This window comes from Danio rerio, chromosome 5 (assembly GCF_052040795.2).
Source record: "Danio rerio strain M-AB ecotype USA chromosome 5, GRCz13ab, whole genome shotgun sequence".
In the NCBI taxonomy this organism is placed as follows: Eukaryota; Metazoa; Chordata; class Actinopteri; order Cypriniformes; family Danionidae; genus Danio; species Danio rerio.
Genome location: NC_141025.1, coordinates 38,588,282 through 38,608,230, shown reverse-complemented (window position 1 = coordinate 38,608,230; position 19,949 = coordinate 38,588,282). Strand labels below are relative to the sequence as shown.

At 34.2% G+C, this 19,949-nt stretch overlaps 1 protein-coding gene across 10 annotated transcripts in view; it reads right to left on the bottom strand.

Moving 5' to 3' along the window:
• The window catches only part of klhl13 (kelch-like family member 13), a 93,928-nt gene that overhangs the window by 29,684 nt on the left and 44,295 nt on the right, over positions 1–19,949 (bottom strand). For 5 of the 10 annotated variants that reach the window (XM_087251285.1, XM_087251287.1, XM_087251286.1 and 2 more), the window contains 2 exon segments: positions 8,552–8,623; positions 27–171 (listed from right to left, as the gene is read on the bottom strand). In XM_087251285.1, coding sequence (XP_087107411.1) covers positions 27–171; positions 8,552–8,623 — 217 coding nt within the window. 10 annotated transcript variants of the gene reach the window in all.

Genomic DNA, 19,949 nt, shown 5'->3' with positions numbered 1-19,949 from the left:
TGACACATGTATTCACACACACTCACCTGTAAAACCACAGAACTGTGTGTGTTGCTGGTAAAGAAGCGTGTGTTTCCCGTCTTCGAGGCCTGCAAGTGGGAGGAGAGGCCCATTTCACTGCATCCCAGCGATACCTTCATCATCTGAGCATCATCATCCTCCACTAGTGATCTGTCCAAAAAAAGAAAGAGAAAGAGAGGAGGGAGGGTTATTATGCGGGTATAAGCAAGTAGACAGATGTGCAAAAAGGATCACATTTGTTCGACTGAAAATGCAATATTTGTTCCTTGAATGTGCAAAATGCCTCCTCATTTAAAGACAACACTTTTGTTTTTTAAATACACACTCAAAAATATTATGTTTGCTGTTTGTTCAAACTACTTATTTAAAATGTGCCGAAATAACAATATTCTTGAGGTTTTTTGGTGGACAACTAAACTGTTTTATGTTCAATCCACTTAAATTTGTAAAAACGAATAAGTTCAAATAATTCCTTGATGTTGCTCTGACAGAAATCAATTGTGTGAAAACCAGCATTCTTTACAGTGCAGTAATTATATGATTATATACAGTACCTGACAAAAGCCTTGTCACCTATAAAAGTTTTGGGAACAACAAATAATTGACTTTTGTTAATCATTTGGTATCAAAAGTGGCTTATTTGAAATATAAAGGCAAAGGCCTCTGTAGATGATGCTTATTTTACCAAAATAAATGTGATCATGCCTTGATTTTTAATTATTTAATTAGGACAGTAAGGTCTGCTTAGACAAAACAAGTCTTGTCACTGAACAGAAATAATATACAGTATAGAACAAGGATCACCAAACTTGTTCCTGGAGGTCTGATGTCCTGCAGATTTTAGCTCCAACCATAATCAAACACCCCGGAACAAGCTAATCAAAGTCTTACTACTTGAAACACCCAGGCAGGTGTGTTGAGCCAAGTTGGAGCTGAACCCTGTAAGGCACCGGACCTCCAGGAACGAGACTGGTGACCCCTGGTATAGAACATAAAGTCATTGTGCAGTGGAAAAAAATATATTGTTTATGACTCCCATGAGCTTGGAGGACTGCATCCAAACATTTATGCAACGACTCAAATAACTTATTAATAATAAAGTCCTCTGGAATGGCAAAGAAATCGTTCTTGCAGGACTCCCAGAGTTCATCAATATTCTCTGGATTTATCTTCAATGCCTCCTCCATCTTACCCCAGACATGCTCAATAATATTCATGTCTGGTGGCTAGGCTGGCCAATCCTGGATGACCTTGACCTTCTTTGCTTTCAGGAACTTTGATGTGGAGGCTGAAGGTTGAGCGCTATCCTGCTAAAGAATTTGCCCTCTCCTGTGGTTTGTAATGTAATGGGCAGCACAAATGTCTTGATATACTCAAGTTGTGGATGTTGCCATTCACTGTGCAGATCTCTCGCATGACCCCATACTGAATGCAAGCTCAAACCATGATTTTTCCTTCACCAAACTTGACTTGCGGGTTCCAATAAGTCTTCTGCAGTATTTGTGATGATTGGGATGCAGTTCAACATGATTCATAATAAAAATTTACATTCTGCCACTTTTTCAAATGATCAACAAGAAGTCAAGTTATTATTCGTTGCTCTTACAACTGAGATTGATGACAAAAATGTATGTACAGCAGTGTACTGCAACCAAATTGGTTGACTTAAAGTAATTAAAAATGTTGCTTTTAAAGCTTTTAGTTGACTTTAAAGTGAGGCTTTGCTTTAAAATTGACTAAATTAACTATGCATATTATAAAAAAATTAAATCAACTTAAAAAATCCAAGTTAAAACTGTTTCCTTTAGGTTTTTATTAAGTAAAGTCTACTTGTCCTTTTAAAATAATATATTTGCTAATTTTTTAAAGTTACTAATTGTTTTTTACGGTGCAGAAATCCACCTTAATATGAGAAGAAAAAAAACTACACAGACACAAATTTGCACAACTGACACAAAGCACAACATTTAGTAGACAAGTTTGCTAATACAGAGGTTTATTATCATGAGACACTCAACAGAAACGAGTCTCTCAGAAATGACAGCCTTCTAATTTGAAAGAAGTTAAAAGTAATTTGGAAGAACTCTCGTTTTTCTGAGTGCCTAATAAGACAAGCAAACATTTTCCTTTCCTATTTGTCTATGTCAACCTTTTATAGGGCAAATGTATATATAAAAAAACATCATGGAAGCAAATTAAATTGGTTCCTTCAGATGTTGCGGTCAGCTAGTTTGGCCTTTTCCGAGCTCAACGGTAAAAGAGCAAACAGTCAGAACATTTTAAGATCAACCAGTGCTCTGAATAACCAAAAGATCAAATCAGGCAAGTCTTTAATCCTCGATTCTATGATGACTAAGTGTAATATATAACATTTGTGACAAACAGCACAAGACATTGTGTCAATGACAGCATCACATGCCAAGTTCAATGTCTAAGAAAAGCAGTGCAGGTCACAAAAATGCCACGTTGTGACTTTGTTCCTCATATCTGTGACAAGAGAGGAAGGTTTCACGTGCATTTTTGCAACACTGATTCAAAATACTTCAACATATACACTAATGTTCAAAGGTTTAGGCTTGAAAGTTATTAAAATTACACTAAATTGTTATACACATCTAAAATGTTACATTTTAGATTCACATTTTGAATAAATGCTGCATTTTCACTTTCTATTCAAAGAAAAAAAAATAAGTAGCACAACTATTTTAACGGTTAAAATAAGAATAGTTTCTTGAGCATCAAATGATAAATTTTTGAGTGGTTTCTGAAGGATCATGGATTTTATTATATTTTTGATCCTTGGTCTTGTTGGGTTTTAGAGAAAATGTACCAACACTAAACATTTGAATGCAGTAAATTCATGTCAGATATTAAAATCTAAATCCTCTCTAGTGCAACTGGCTCTTTTAAGATGTCTTATAAATACGTGAACGGATCAGTATGGGCCGAGCTGGAGCACTCAATCTGATCCCCGGGCTCTGCGATTGGTTGGGGAAATTTCAAATTGAACTAAAACAAACCATTACAATTGATTTAAGATAGGCAATCAAAGTTCGGGACATTGCAACCTGCAGAATCTGGGAAGTTAAAAAATAATAATAAATAAAAGAACAAATGAATGAATGAATGAATGAATGAATGAATGAATAAAAAAAATTAAATAAATAAATGAATGAAACAGTAAACAGTATGTAAACAGTAATCACTAGTAGTCAAATGGTTGTATTAACAAACAATTGTTCAAAAGGTCTAAGATCTGGTGAGTCATTGTGCCAAAATTCATAATGAAAAGGAAAGAAACAGCCCCAGATGCTCTGTAAACTGAAATGCACAAAGTAACGAATGGGCACTAGATGATTTCCAAACCAGTGAATATCCACTGGAGTCAGGTTAAACTGAGTGTAAGAAAAAGAGTGCTGGAGACCAAACAGAGACCAATGGCAACTCTGTAGGAGTTACAAGCTTCAGTGCTTGTTCAGATGCTTCAGTAGACACAGCTTTAAGGGATATCAGCATACAAAATCTCTGGTAAAATGCTCAAATGCTCATTTGAAAATGTCAAATTTACGGTCCTGCTCATAGACGTTGCATTACAAACACCTCGCATAAGCGACTAAATATACAGCTGAAGTCAGAATTACTAGCCCCCCTTTTAACACATTTTTAAACATGATAGTTTTAATAACTCTAATTTCTAATAACTGATTTATTTTATCTCTGCCATGATGACAGTAAATAATATTTGACTAAATGTTTTTAAAAACACTTCTTTATAGCTTAAAGTGACATTTAAAGGCTTAACTAGGTTAATTAGGTTAACTAGGTAGGTTAGGGTAATTAGGCAAGTTATTGTATAATGATGGTTTGTTCTGTAGACTATCAGAAAAAAAATAGCTTAAAAGGGCTAATAATTTTGACCTTAAAATGTTTTTTTTTTTTTTTTTATTAAAAACTGCTTTCATTCTAGCCGAAATAAAAATGAATACCTTTAGTTTACCTTTAGTTGATACATTCATTCATTTATTCATTTTCTTTTCGGTTTAGTCACTTTATTAAAAAGGGGTCGCCAAAGCGGAATGAACCGCCAACTTATCCAGCATATGTTTTCGACGCAGCGGATGCCCCTCCGGCAGCAACATATCACTGGGAAGCACACACACTCACTCACACACTCATACACTAGTCAATTTTAGCATACCCAATTTACCTACAGTGCATGTCTTCGGGGGAAACCGGAGCACCTGGAGGAAACCAATATGAACATGGGGAGAACATGCAAACTCCACACAGAAATGCCAAGTGACCCAGCTGAGGCTCGAACCAGTGACCTTTCTGGTGTGAGGCGAACGTGCTATACCCACTGTGCTACCCACTGTCGCCTTGATGAATTAGTGGCGAAAAAACAACCCTAATACAGTGATTTTGGTTTTAATATAGACTATTTATTTTGCTATATTTCAGACAAATACATCTTTGAAGACTGAGCAGTAGACGTGGATCATGCACTTCACTTTCATCAGTGATCAGTTGATCAGACTTTTTAATTTTTAATCTTCCAACGCTGCAGTTCCTAACAAAGTTGCCGGCCAACTGGCTCTGTTTTATTTACTTACTAAAGCCAATTTGTTTTCACAATTGGCGCTCAGCGGGTGTTAATTTTGGACCCTGTAAGCATATAAAGTGATGAATAATTAAAAAGACCTCATAATAAGCTCTTATGGTTACTCAGGGGCTAAGCAAAGTAGCTCCTAAAGCTTGTGCATTTCCAGACAACTGAACAACAGAACAATAACATATGTACGAAGAATTTTATTAAATTTGCCTAAGCACTCAAGCCTATAGCATGGAAACTACTCAAAGATTTATGAATGAGGCCTCAGGACAGGACTTAAATGATCAGCACAGAGAAAATTACATCCATTTCACAGACCTTACACTTGCAGCTTCAAGTTTCGGAGCTTTATCAATGATATCCAACAGAAAATAATAAATAAATAAATAAACCAGGAAAAAAACTTTTGAAAAGGAAATGAAAAGTTTTTTTTATTAATGAAATACTCCTGAGGTACAGGTGAACAAAACTACACAAAAAGAGTATATTATTATAATCCTGTCATGACACTTACTTTGTAATTAAGGCACTGTACATTAATAATAACTTAATAAAGTTTTTTTTTTTAAATAATCTTTAGCTCAAAATTTCCTAGTGGAAAAACTACATCATTCTGCAAAATAGCACTGATCATTTAAATAATTAATAACGTTTCTTTTTAAAAGTAATTTAACTCAAGAATTCCTGGTGAGAAACAACTTTATTCTGCAAAAATGCATTTAAATAATAAATAATGTTAAGTAAATAATCATCTTTAGGGCTGTACCTGGTGATAACCTACATAGTTCTGCACAAAACACTGACCATTTAAATAATAAACTATTATTAAAGCTGTTTTTAAATAATCATCTTTAGCTCAGGAATTCCTAGTGAGAAACTACATTATTCTACAAAAAATGCACTGAGCATTTAAATAAAAAATGATTAATAATGTTTTTTTTTTTTTTAAGTAAATAATAATCTTTAGCTCAGGAATTCCTGGTGATAACCTACATATAGGGTTGTAACGGTATGAATTTTTCACGGTATGATAATCGTCTAAAACAATACCACGGTTTGACGGTTTCGCGGTATACGGTATGTTACAAATGTTACAAAATAATAGAACAGTGAAGCAAATTTGACTTTTTCCAAATAATATATTTTTAGTTACTATAAACAACACCACTTACAATGAACAAATAAAAATAAGAAAATAATGAATAATGTGTCAAAGTCCAAATAAAGTCCAAATAAACATGGTGCAAATCCTCAGTAAAAAATAGATATAAATATTTACTATACTATAAATAGTTACATAACGAAACTAGATTCAATATGGAACATCCTTAGGTTTTATGTGCCAGCATGGATATGGTTGTCTATCGATATGGATTTGGATATGGTTGTCTGCAATGCAGACAAACAGCTGCATCTTCATTTGCGTCTTTTGAAAACAGCAAGAGCAGCAGTTCGTCTTTGCCGTGTCACTGTTTTGTCATGTTTCTGTGCTGCTGTGCATGCAAAAGTACTTAGTATGAGAATTATTTCATGAAAAACTTTTTTTTTTGCGTTTTATTTAGCCGCGCATAAATGTATGCCTATCTCTCATTCCGTGTTGTTCAAAAAGCTTGGTCCACAAACAAAAGCGAAACCTATGCCTCTTGGTTGTGATATAGCGAGTTTGAACCAATCTGGGCATGGAGGAGGGACAATGCATCAATGTATCATGTCTGATTTGTCCGGAGACACAGTGACGAGCGTTTCTTTGTCAAATCAGCGTTGTCAAATTTTGATGACGTAACCGCACTGATTCCGGAGCCTCTGAAAGTCCGCGAATGTAAAAAAAAAAAAAAAAAAAAAAAAAAAAGAAAGTCCGCGAATGTTATGTGATACAGCACTGGAAAGATTCAGTTCTCTTCTTTATGCCAATCTTTGAATTGTATGAATCGGATCAGCGGATCAAAAGTTATTAAACATTTAAGAGCAATACTTATTTTTAGCCGCGGGCGGCTGTCTCGGTCTTTAAGGGTTAAAACCGTTGATATGCAATTGTTCATGGTATGATAATCGTGCACGTTCAAATCGTGGTAAACCGTCATACCGGTATATTGTTACAACCCTACCTACATAATTCTGCAAAAAAAAAACACTGACCATTTAAAGACAATGTAATACAGTGTTATGAGTTAAATACCTCATTATTTTAACTTAAATGGAGTAAGTTCACAGTACTCAAATAGATTTGTTTTTTTTGTTTTTTTAACTGAAATGGTTTGTAGCAATCGGTTTTCCTTAAAAGGTTTGAGTTGTCTTAACTTATTGGGTTTTACTGCACTCAGTCGGTTTGAGTTCTCATCAATTATTGGGTTTTACTTTGCTCAAATTGCTTCGTTTACTCAAATAGATTCACAGTACTCATTAGGATTAGTGCACAGTAAGTTCACAGTACTCATTAGAATTAGTTTTTGAACTTAAATAGTTTGTTGCAATTGGTTTCCTCAAATGGTTAGGGTTACCTTAATTTTTGGGGTTTTACAGTGTAATAAATAATTAATAATCCCTTTTTAAAGTAAATAATCATCTTTAGCTTAATTGCTGGTGAGAAACTACATTATTCAGCAAAAAAAAAAACACTTACTATTTAAATAATAATTTATATATATATATATATATATATATATATATATATATATATATATATATATATATATATATATATATATATATTTATTATTATTATTTTTTTTAAATAATCTTCTTTAGCTAAAGAATTACTGGTGAGAAACTATATTATATATTATTCATAAAAAAATTAATAAAAAAACAATGACCTTTTAAATAATAAGTTAATAATAAAGCTGTTTTTTTTATCATCATCTTTAGCTCAGGAATTCCTGCTGAGAACCTACATTATTCTGCAAAAAAAGCTGACCATTTAAATAATAAATTATTAATAATGTATGTGTGTTTTTTTAAAATAAATAATCATCTTTAGCTCAGGAATTCCTAGTGAGAAACTACATTATTCTGCAAAAAAAAAAAAAAAAAGGCCAGACCATTTAAATAATAAATGATTAATAAAGCTGTTTTTAAATAATCTTCTTTAGTTCAAGAATTACTGGTGAGAAACTACATAATTCACAAAAAAAAAAAGAGTTGCAAAATAAACCTTGAGCTTGAATTCACTCCCATAGGTTTCATTCATGGCTTAGAAATCTTTATCAAATTCTACTCCCAATAGGAAATATACAACATGTACAGCATTGTGACCCAAGTAACAACAAACAGGCCCTTTCACACTGAGCACAACGCGAGATGCCGTGATGCCCTTGAATCGAAACAACAGATACCTATGAAGTTGTTCACACAATGCACAAAAGAGCGAGGACTTATTTTTCAAACATCAGCAACAAATACAAAAATAAATATTTAAAAACTTGCGAGGTAAGGAACTGCGGAGCAAAAAAAAAAGACAAGTTGAATAATTTATTTGTAAACACAATAGTTTGTGATTCTGATGTAGCTCTACACTTTATCTTAATTTACTGTTGCATAAATGAACTACAGACAGATTTAAATCCAAATAAAAAGTATACACATATTCATAAACAGAAAAGAGATGATCAGCATGAGCGTCATATTGGGACAGTTGCCAAATAAATGCATTGTTGTGCTCAGCGTTACATCACGCACATTAATTTGCCCTAGGGGATTCTGTGCGTCACCAATTCGCCTTGATTCATCACGCCATGCTCAGTATGACAGGGCTTTAACATGACGATGAAGGAATATTGATGATACAAGAGGAAGGGTCAAACAGGGTCAGGGGGTTTTGCTAAACCAGACAACACAAAGTTTCTACGTTTAATAAAAAGGACAAGACGAAAATGGCAACAGGCACATAACACAAGCACAGGCAGCTGATTGGTGCATTACCCTGTCAGGTGATAGGTTGGAGATGCAGCAAGCAGAGAGTGGGTGGTCCACACCACAAACGAGTGCTGGTGGCTGCCAAAAACAACGAGAAATACAGCATCACTAAACACACGCTCATTCCCAGAAAACATGCAAACACGCAGGACCAAGAAGAAGAGACACACACACTAACACACCAACGACAACAAACCAACAGAGAGCGGGAAATCGCCACGGCCATTCATTCAATTAAGCAGTTCAGATTAATCCGAGCCTCTAAATTACTGATAAATGAGATGATGACTCCAGTGATGCAAATCTGCTTAATGAAGACAACTTGACACGAGATGGCAGAGCATAATGCGCACAACAGAGACATGATGGAGAAGAGACACTCAGGTAAACCTTTATCCGACAAAACAAAAACGGGTTAAATGATGCGAGTATAAAATCACACGATGTGCTCGCCACAAAAAAAATATGACCAGAAAGACAACAAGAGACGGGTTAGTGATGGGATGCAGATGGACGGAGAGAGAGTGTGAGAGAGCAAGAGCAAGCAAAAGAGCATTAGCTTAACAGTATTCTTTAATAATTCTGTATTATGGAGAACAGGGCTGAACGAGACAGGAGAACAGCTGGCCTGTCCCCGCGCACACACACACACACACACACACACAAACAGAGAGAGAGAGAGAGAGACGGACCTCGACATATTCTGCTTTGATTAACCAACATCCTTTTCAACTCTCCTGGACCAGATCCCTGCCAGTTAATTAGGATTTGAGAAAGCACACATGGACGCACTAGCGCACACACGTTTGCTCTCTTTTTTCCCTGATTCAGATCACATCTCTGCAAATCAGTTCAGTCACCCTGGGCATTCACTCCTTAGAGAGGAGAATTAAAAACCCACCTGAGGTCTGTCTGATAATGACACATCAAACATTAGCAAATGGCTGGAAAGCGAAGGAAAGATAGCTAGTTTGATGTTACAAAACGTGTTTTTTGCAGCTAAATATAACTGGCATTCTGTCGTGTCCTTTCTAGACTGCTTTTCCTAAAAAGACACTATACTGAAGGGCGACTTTAAATCTAGGACAAAAAAGCTTGAGGGTGGGAACAACATATACCTGATGTTTAAGGATCTGCAGGCTGGAGATGTTGAGCTTTGATGTTCAGACTGGTAAAACGGGAGACCGATGTGTCAATTTATCGATTAAAGGAAAGGTTTACTGGAATTTTCCAGGAACAGCTCAAGTGCTTCGGTTGAATTCTATTCGTGTCATGTTGTCAGTAACATCAGAAAACCATGTCAGCTCCCTTCTCACATATTAGGAACAAGAAATGTTGTAATGCACTTACATTGGAAGCCCAGCAGACAAATAGATCAAAATATCTGGATATGGTCACATCTGATGTTTGGTTTCAGGCCAAGAGAAAAAGAACACCTTTTGCAAAAGGCCCAAATTTAATCATGGAAAAAAACTAGTTTTTTAGAGACAACTTAATTGTGTTATGTTAAATTCACTCAAATTTGTAAAAACAATTAAGTTAGCTTAATATTTTTTGTGTTGGAACAAAATTAAGAAAATTTATGAAACCTCTAGAAAGGGTCAATAAATTGTTGCAGACATACTTTCTATTTGAGTACATGAATTTGTGTGTCGTTTATTCTTGTTAACTTCCACAAAACAAAATGGGCTCCATAGCAACCACCATCATCGAGAAACCAAAACAAACAACGTCATCATCACTAGGTTCCTTAAAGGGAAAAAGAAATCTTCAGCTAAACACTGAGCAACAAAAAAGCATTGTGATTACAAAGACCACAAAACTTTGATAAACACTTTTACACTGACAGTATAAAATAACATAAAAGCTATTGTGAATTATGTACTAAAAGGAATTTTGTGTAACTGTTTCACCACAAACCCAACATTTTGTTAGTGTGCATGTAAGCGGTATTTAATTTTAAGTTGAGAAACAGATTTGTAAAATGTGTAAAAGCACCAGCAATTTTGGCTTGTTTAGATGCATGTGCTTAATGTTGTGTTCAGAGTAGAGTAATGTTTTTCTTTTGATGAATTCTAAAGCTGCATTTTCGGCAGTCATTACCCAATTTTTTATATTAAATAACATTTTTTTAAATCTTGCTGACCCTAAATTGAACACTATTACACATGAACTACACTCAAATAAATAACTAATTGGATGAACTTAATTTAATTGAGGATACCATCCAATAAATTTGTTTAACACCAACTAAAAAAATAAATATTTACATAATTAAATGCACACAAAGCATGCAGTGATCCACAAAATCCACTAACCAGGTAGTTGGACCAACACAATTCCTTCATGTTGTCCCAACACAAAACGCTTAAGTTAACTTAATGGTTATAAACTTTAAGTAGTCTGAACATACAACAAAGAAACTGGCCAAAAAAAAAAAAAATACAAGAATTGTGTTGTTTCAGCTCAATTTAAACAGGTAGTTTGAACAAGCAGCATTAATCTTTTTTTTTTATTGTTCTGAAGACAAAAATAAGGGCACGTGTCCACCGAAGCATTTTGCACTGCAGAAATGCCAGCTGAGCATTTTTTTTCTGTTGTTGTCAATGGAAGTGGTGCATTTCAACACACCAGCAGCTAGTCAGGCTGAGTGCATTTCACGCTCAGTGCTGAGTGCTTTGCGTTTTTAAAACACTTCGACAGTTGGAGAAGCGCTCACAGCTAATTAGCTGTATAAGTCTAAGCTGTATACATTTTAAGTTGAACCTGCTTCATGTTAGAAGTTAAATGAACAAACAGAAAAATCCCATCCACTTGTCATAGGGAGATTTAAAAGTATGATGACCATATCTGAACTGATGGTGATATCTTTACATCGATCCTTGTCACTTCTTCATATTGTTGTCATTCCATATAATTCTTAAATATCCAAATGCTGGTGAGAATAAACAAACTAAAAGAGTGTGTGTATATGTGATGGGCATGGGTTATGCTCATCTTTGGTAACTCCTTTAAAGGCATCTAACAGCTTCATAATTAATGAAGCTCTATAAAAAAGAAGGAACAGAAGAGATGTGACCTGTTTAATAGAATACATAACACTGATGCAAATGAACCCCACTGTACCTACGTGGTGGGAATACTTATCTGATTACACATTACTGACGTCATAACGACAATGAATAATGTGACTAATACGCCACTCATTATTTCCTGATCAAGTGTGGGTGTTTGTGTGTGGTGTGAAAGTGCATGTAGGAGTGTGTAATTCATGAGCAGAAATGTGGGGTTCATTTTTGTTTTGTTTTTTGTTTTAATGCATATTGAAATTACAGCAAAAAAAATCCTCCCGATGTCATGCCAGGGTGTGTGTGACTCACAGGGCGACTTAGATCTGCTCAGTGACACACAAACAGATTTATCCTCCATATAATGAGGAGATTGGAGTGTTGATTGAAAGGGTGATAATAAAGAGACAGCTGATTCTGATGAAGAGCTCAGATGCTCACAGATTATGAAGCGGCAAGATCAAACAGGCACCCAAGGCTACGAGACAGACAGTTCTGTCCAAAACAGGGGGAAAAAAATAATAATACAGAGCAAATGATGCACATCAAGAGCTTTTCTGTCAACAGCCTGTTGATCTTAGATGGGAACAACAACAACAACATTTTCATAAAACATTTATTTATCCAACAATTCATGAATTGCTCTAAATTAAAAAAAAAATTAAAGTCAATGTCAGAAAGAGTAATTAGCAAGGGCCTGGAGCAAGACTCACTGAAAGTGTCAAAAAGCACAATTTCCAGTGCATACAATTAGGGATAATATCTGGCGACATATAAAATTAGGATAAATGAGTATGTATTACAAAGGTACCACAACCTTAATTTCCATAAATATTTATGTGTTGTTTTTATTAGTGACAGGTGGCTGAATATGTAACATGTATCATATGTATATGTATGTTCTTTGTTACTTGCTGTTGAACAATAAAAAAGGTTAATTATTAAAAAAAAACAAAAAAAAAAAAAAACAATTTCCCCCTTTCCCCCTTGTGTATATTATCCAATAAAATATGAAGGATTTGGATAAATAAGTTATCCACCTATTTTTATGCGCATTGTGGATATGCGAGAAAAAATAACGCTTGATGGAAACGCCAAGATACGCATCAATTTTGAAAATGCGTATATGCAATGGAAAAACTTTTACCGAACAAATTCCAGTATGCGCATAAAAAAAGTCATGTGATTTTGTTATAAGGGATCATGTGATGAAAAGAATGTGTGTAAGTGGACAAACCAGCAGGCTGAGCACACTGTAAAACATCTGATATGTTTTTTTGGACATTCCAAGTATAAGTGTTATTATATTATTAATTACCTCTAGAATTGTTAAGATCATCTGTGCTCTGAGTAACACGTCTTTAAACATGTTCATTGCATGTCGGCTTTGTCTTCTTTATTATTAAATAAAGAAAAAACTGACGCAGCTTCTCCTAACACAGCAAATTCCGTTTTGCGCTAGTTAATCAGAAAGTTTAATGCTAGGTAATCAGAACTAGTATTAGTTCTAATGCTAGGTAATCATAACTAGTATTAGTTCTAGCGCTAGTTAATCAGAAAGTTTTGTTCTCTTTGACTCGTTGGATGGAAATGCTGCTTGATGGAAATGCTGTTGGATGTAAATGAAGCAATTTGAGCAAAGTAATACCTGATAAATGAAGAGAACTCAAACCAATTGAGTGCTGTAAAACCCACTAATTTAAGGCAAGTCAAACCGTTTGAGGAAACTGATTGCAACAAACCATTTGAGTTCAAAAAACCTAATCTACAGTATGAGTACTGTGAACTTACTCTATTTAAGTTGAAGTAATAAGGTATTTAAAACTTTATAAGGTATTTAAAAGGTATTTATCAACTCATTAACTTCAACACTGAGTTCAAAACTCTTTTCAAATGAGTAGAATTAACTTTCAGTTATTTTTGAGAACTACACTCATTTCATCTGATAAAGTGGACTGTTGGGTTGTACAATGCAGAAATCAGAAAATTTCAGATGACAGAGAATTTTGCATCAAAACTCTTTAAATGTTGTTTTATATTGAAAAGGAACTTCAAATAACAGATAAAACTATAATTGAAAATCTTATATTTACGCAGCTTCTAAGCTAACAAATGAAGGTTTTTTTTTTTTTTTGCAAATCAAGTCATTTTCAGAGCAAAATATATTTATTTTTAACTTTGCAAGTGCATTTAGAAGACACTGTAATAGTTCACAACCTTTAGTGACAAACTGACAAAATGAGACTAACTTTAGCTCAATGTATAGACAACTATACAGTAGCCATGGGACGATAACCATTTTCAAGGTATACCGTGGTTTGGAAAAGTCAAAGTTTTAAAAACACCCAAATTTTCTGCTATACTGTTTCCTAAGGTATGTGTATGACTTTCTATTGTTTATTTATGTTTTTATAAGACAACAGTATCTCCAACAAAAAATATCCAAAGATGCGGTTTTGAATTGTAAATAAATCCGTGTTTTTGAAACTAATGAAGACAGCAGAATTCAGTGATTCATTTTCATTATTTAGCCTGACATGTTTACTGTAACAAAATATGTTAAATGATCCTCAAAATAAGATATATTGTGTTCAAAGCGGCAAAAAAACTGTTGTTTTTTACCCAGACATTTAAAAAGAATATAATTTAGAGCAGTAATCACAATACCGTGACATTTTTATCCAAGGTTATCAGTCAGATTCTTATACCAGCCCATGCCTACTGTGCGGTCACAGCAACTAAACAGTATCATATAGCACACGTCATGCGATAAACAACCTAACAACGTCTCCAAGTGGGGGGAAAAACAGAGCTCCCTGTGGCTCAACATTTTTCACTTAATTTCCTCTAATTATAAACAAGAATCTCACAGCTGCCATTTTGCATTGGTTGTGAAGGCCCCTTATGGACGAGTGTGCTGAAGCGAGCCCGGTGTGACTGTTTGTGCTTGTGTACTGCTCAAGAGTTTACACTCAGTCCTGTTATGAGGCACATCACAGGGTGCTGTGTTGTTCCATTTCCATTATTTAGAGACAAACAAGTAGCATCCATCTCTCTGCCTCTTATTTGCAATTAGCATAAAAATCAAGTGGAGTTTGTTATGCAAATCTTAGATTTATTCACAAGATCATATAATGCTTATTGTGACTGAATGTTAGAGGATCTGTTATGTGTTTAACTGAGGGCTGCTCGCAATTTCTTCATCAATGTGACTAAAATATTTCAACATGGCCTACATCTAAATCTTTCTTTGTAACACTTTTAAATTAAACGCTTATTATATCACAAAGCAAGTCATTTTTGTTGCACAGCTTTGGCAAATATGAGAGCTGACTCAGTGAAGCTGCTGTTTTTTTTATGCATGATCACATGACCACACAGGGACGTCCAGCTGCTGTAATTATGCATTGTTCTGACCTTAAGCTGGGTTCAAAGGAACTACTTTTATTTTTACCACACATGCAGAGAGATGAACACAACTGATCTGCTGCAGAATTTCTACACCTGCTTTGCAAACAGAACCAGAAATGATAATATTTAGCCAAAGCATAGTCTGGTATAAGATTCTGACGGTATGATAACCTTGGATAAAAATATCACGGCACCAAGGCATTTACGGTTTTGTGATTACTGGTCTAAAATATATTCTTTTTAAATGTTTGGGTAAAAAACTAAAACTTTTTTTCCCTTTGAACACAATATTTATTTTGAGAAACATTTAAAATATTTTGGAACAGTAAAGTTGTCAGGCTAAATAATTGAAATGAATCATTGACTTCTGCAGTCTTCCGTAGTTTCAAAAACATTGATTTCTTCACAATTTAAAACTGCATCTTTGGAGATCTTTTCTGCTGGAGATACTGTTATCATAAAAAATGTTTAACAAAATGTAAAAACAAAGCCTTACACATACTTTAGGAACGGTCTAGCATGAAAATGTTGGCGATTTTAAAACCTTGACCTTACCAAACCGCGGTATACCTTAAAAACGGTTATCATCCCATGCCTAATTTAGACTGTGTAAAGAGTAACTAACTAACACAATAATTTAAATAAACATACACTGCAATGAAAAACAATACTGATACGACCGATACAGAGGGTCGAAAACTTGCCATATTTCCAAACCCAAACCGCTATGTGAATTATACGACAAGAAAAACAAATATTGATGTTTAGAATTTTTTTCTGAGTCTCGATAAAAAATATAACTACATGCAAACAAATGCAGTAGACAATTACAAATTGCAATTCTGAAGTCTACATGGCTTCTAATATATTGTGTGTCATGTAAATAATGTTACATCTCCACAAAACATATAAACTGAGAAGAAAATACTTTTAAAACAAGTCAAAAATCTCAATTCTTGGGCTTTCAACGATTCTTTTGGCTAATTTAGGTTAATCTGTTGTTTTTTTTTAAATTGAACAACAATACAAAATAGCACTATTGTTATTCCAAAAATATGTTAACAATCCGTACATTCAAAATTGACAGTTATTGTTTTAATCATTTTTAAATGTACAGATTGTTAACTTTTTTGGTATAACTAAAACCATCTATGATACATCTCTCCTTATTTTGTTTCTGCTGTCATGAAAAATGCAATCAATTAAGCTGTAGAAAGTTTAACGGTTCAGAAGTCCTTGCTTTATTCTTGCCCCTTTTGATTTGTTCCTCTTTATGTTTTGCAGTACATTTCTTCCAATTCCACCCCATCACTATACCTTCTAACCATATTTTCTTCTTAATAAACATTCTCAACCTTCCTTCCAGCTATATTTCCTTCCCCAATCTTGTTCTCTGCTCATCTTCCTTTTTCCATCTCATCTCCATCCCTCCTGCCTCTTCTCCACTCCCTTTCCTTCTTCCTCATGAGGTGATCTGGAGGTGAAAATTGGATTCTTGCCTTTCCTCTTAATAGACGTGAATAAATGAAGATGGATATAAAGGAAGAATGATAGAAAAAAAACTTGATACAATCAGTCCTTTTTTCCACGGGTTCATGTTGGAGGAAGCATACAGCCTTTACATGATTCTGATAAAATAACATATGACGTGTGTCATGTTAGTTCCAGGTTTTTAGAGGATGAAGTTGTGGGGGTAAATTACAAGGAAAAAAAACTTTATGTCTCTGACTGGCAGAAGCACAAGTGACTTAAAGCAAAAGACACACTACTGCGGCACTGACTTATATTTAATATAATCCTGTTATTAAAAGTCACATGCTTACATGCAGCGCCCAAAATTAACACTTAGCATGTGCCAAATGAAAGTCAAAATTGGCTTTGGGATTGGGAGTTACTCACTAGTTGGCTGATGTCTTTATTAGGAACCACAGGGCCCAAAATGAACTTCAACTCACCTGCCAATGGCAGGGATATTGTGAGCCATAAATATTCCTCCCTGGCTGAAAGCATTTCATACCAACTATGAGACTAAATTATTCTTATGAAACTTACCATGATAGTAATTTACTCAACTTTTTTATGTACAGTTGAAGTCAGAATTATTAGCCTCTGTGAATTATTAGACTATTATTATAAGACTCCAAAAGAAAAAAATATTATCCAACGTAGAGCTACTGTCCTATCATAATAAAGGCAAAATAAAAACAAAAATATTGAAAAAAAAAAATGGCATGAATATTGGTGAGAATGGGCCACATACAACACTTGTTTTTTAGCCAGTGATAAACTTCCAGTGAAAGCTTAATGTGACTATTTTAAATTTAACAAGATTTATTTGACATCATTGATGTTGTAATGTAATTACAGTACATTCAGTTAAATAGACTTAACATTCATTTAGCTGTCCAAGCATAAAACGAGATAAAAGACCATGTAACCGCTAGTGCTGTCAGTACAAGTAGGCTAATGCAGAAACTCCATTGAAAATACTGGGGTACAATATCATATTTTAAAGACATGGTAATATATCTAACAGGCAGTGAAGATTGCTGATTTTTAAAGAAATCAGATCTTAAATGTGACAATTTTATAATGAAAACACAATTCTGACTGAATCGGTGGCTGATTGAGATTAAAAGTCTGTGTGCATTTAGCCTATTAAGGGCTTCTCACAAATTTTTTCTGAACAACATATACAAAAGTATATGTTGGTTGAAAGTATACAACACAAAATATTTTTGCAATTTAAAACAGCAGTTTTCCATTTTGACATATATAATTTTATATATTTTAAAATGTGATTAATTCAGCAATAGCAATGTACTTTAAAAATCAGTGTTAAAACAACAGCTTTATATTGCATAAAAACTGTGAGAATTGCTTTTAAAGGAAACACTTTTAAAAGCAATATTCACCTCCCCAAAAATGTAGTTCTGTCTTCATTTACTCAGCCCTCACTTGTTCAAAACCTACTTGTTTTTTTTTCTTCTGTTGAACACAAAAGATTATTTGAAGAATGCTGGTTGCTGGGATACATTGACTTCCATAGTATTTTTTTTTTCAAACTGGTACCTGCAACCAGCATTCTTTAAAATATCCTCTTTTGAGTTTAACACAAAAAAAATAAATAAATACTCAAAGGTTTAAAGACACCAGGGAACGTAAAATAATAGGTAACTTTCATTTTTGGGTGAATTATCCAACATTAACATTTAACATCAATGCTGCTCTATTATCTTACTGAGCCCAAACATGACTACTAATGCATATAATATAATACATTTAGTATGTGAGTTTTATAGCCAGTAATAAATATATACAACCAGTAAATTTCATCAATTCGCCTGCTGTTTGCAGGTGTGGCAAAAAGTTAATTTTGAACCAAGCTCACATGTCATACGGTGTGGCACAGCAGGAGCTGATGAGGTCACATGATCAGAATAGCACACTTCAGGCAGTTTGCAATAAATACACTCTGAAACTGTCACTCTGGGCTACAACACCTGTCAGAAATAACCTTGAAAAAAATAATAAAATAAAAAAAAAGAGAGAAAGATATAGTTAAGATTTAAAACTACACCCACATGTTTGAATGTTTAGTAGGCCCTTAAATTACCTGATTAAATTACGGAATTGATAGAGAAATTTAATAAAATATTGATAATCGGCAGAAAGACTTGGGATATCCATTCAGGGCTCAACAATATGGACTGCCTGATGGCCCGGGGCCTGTATGAGAGATGCTCGAAACAGCAGACAGAATCAGTTGCCCCGATTGGGCCAGATGCTACCTTGTTACTAAAGTTTATTTTACCTGCAACTATTTGCCAGCTGTGTACAAATACAGTGGTAGAATCAAGAAACAGCTTGTGCTTTTAAGCCTTTAAATGCTACCTTCTATGAGTAGTCATATATTGCTTTACGGTTCCTTTTATCTGATTGGATGTTGTGAGCACGCAATTTTTTTCTGTAACCTGGTAACAACCAGTACAACAAAGAGACAGCAACATGGCGGCAACTTCTAATTATGAGGCATTTGCATAACACTTAGAATTTTGCTCATTTAACGTTCATTAATATTCTTTTAATAATTTAATTCTAGATTTACAGATGTTATTTTTGACAAATTATTTAAAATATCAGGGTACATGCAGGAATCCTAGAGGTAACTTAAAGACCTTCTCAGAATATTTTAAGGCCGCATCGCCACCTTTAACAGTTGTAGTTAAATAAATTAATTGAGCACAACCACGCAACAGAACTCAGATAAGCTCAGAAGAAACAAAGCTTGAAAGAATAAATTACGCAGTTGTTTTTAGCAACAGGCTTCAGCCACTGTTTAAACTCGTCTTTCTCCAATCAGAAATACGCAAACATACATTTTCCCATTTTGCGTTTTTTTTTTAATACCTTTTAAGGTCCTTAATTTTTCAAAATCAACTTTTAATACTTTTTAAGACCCTGACATACTTTTTAAGACACCCTGAATATTAACTTTTCATTTTTGAAATTTTGGCAGGGCAAAAACAAACCTGAACCACTGGACCAGTAGAAAAAATCCTAGCTTTGAACCCTGCATTAACATTTAAACCATGTAGATGTACACAGACTTTAAAATCTGTAGTATTTGAAGAAAATAAAACTTGCAAGAAATATGTTATTAAAAATGTACTGCAGTAATATAAAATTATTATCCATTTGACTAAATATATAATGGTATTATAATGATAGGGCATCATCTCTAGTTTCTCTTCAGTAAGTATTTGAAATGTATTTTTGAAAATTACATCTTAAAATAGCCTTTATTTTACTTTAAAAAGACACAGATCAAAGAATTGATGGAATAAACCCAAATGCAAAGAACAGACACTAAAAAAACAGCTGGTGGCCTCCTCCAAACAGAATTTTGACTGAAAGGTAAAGCA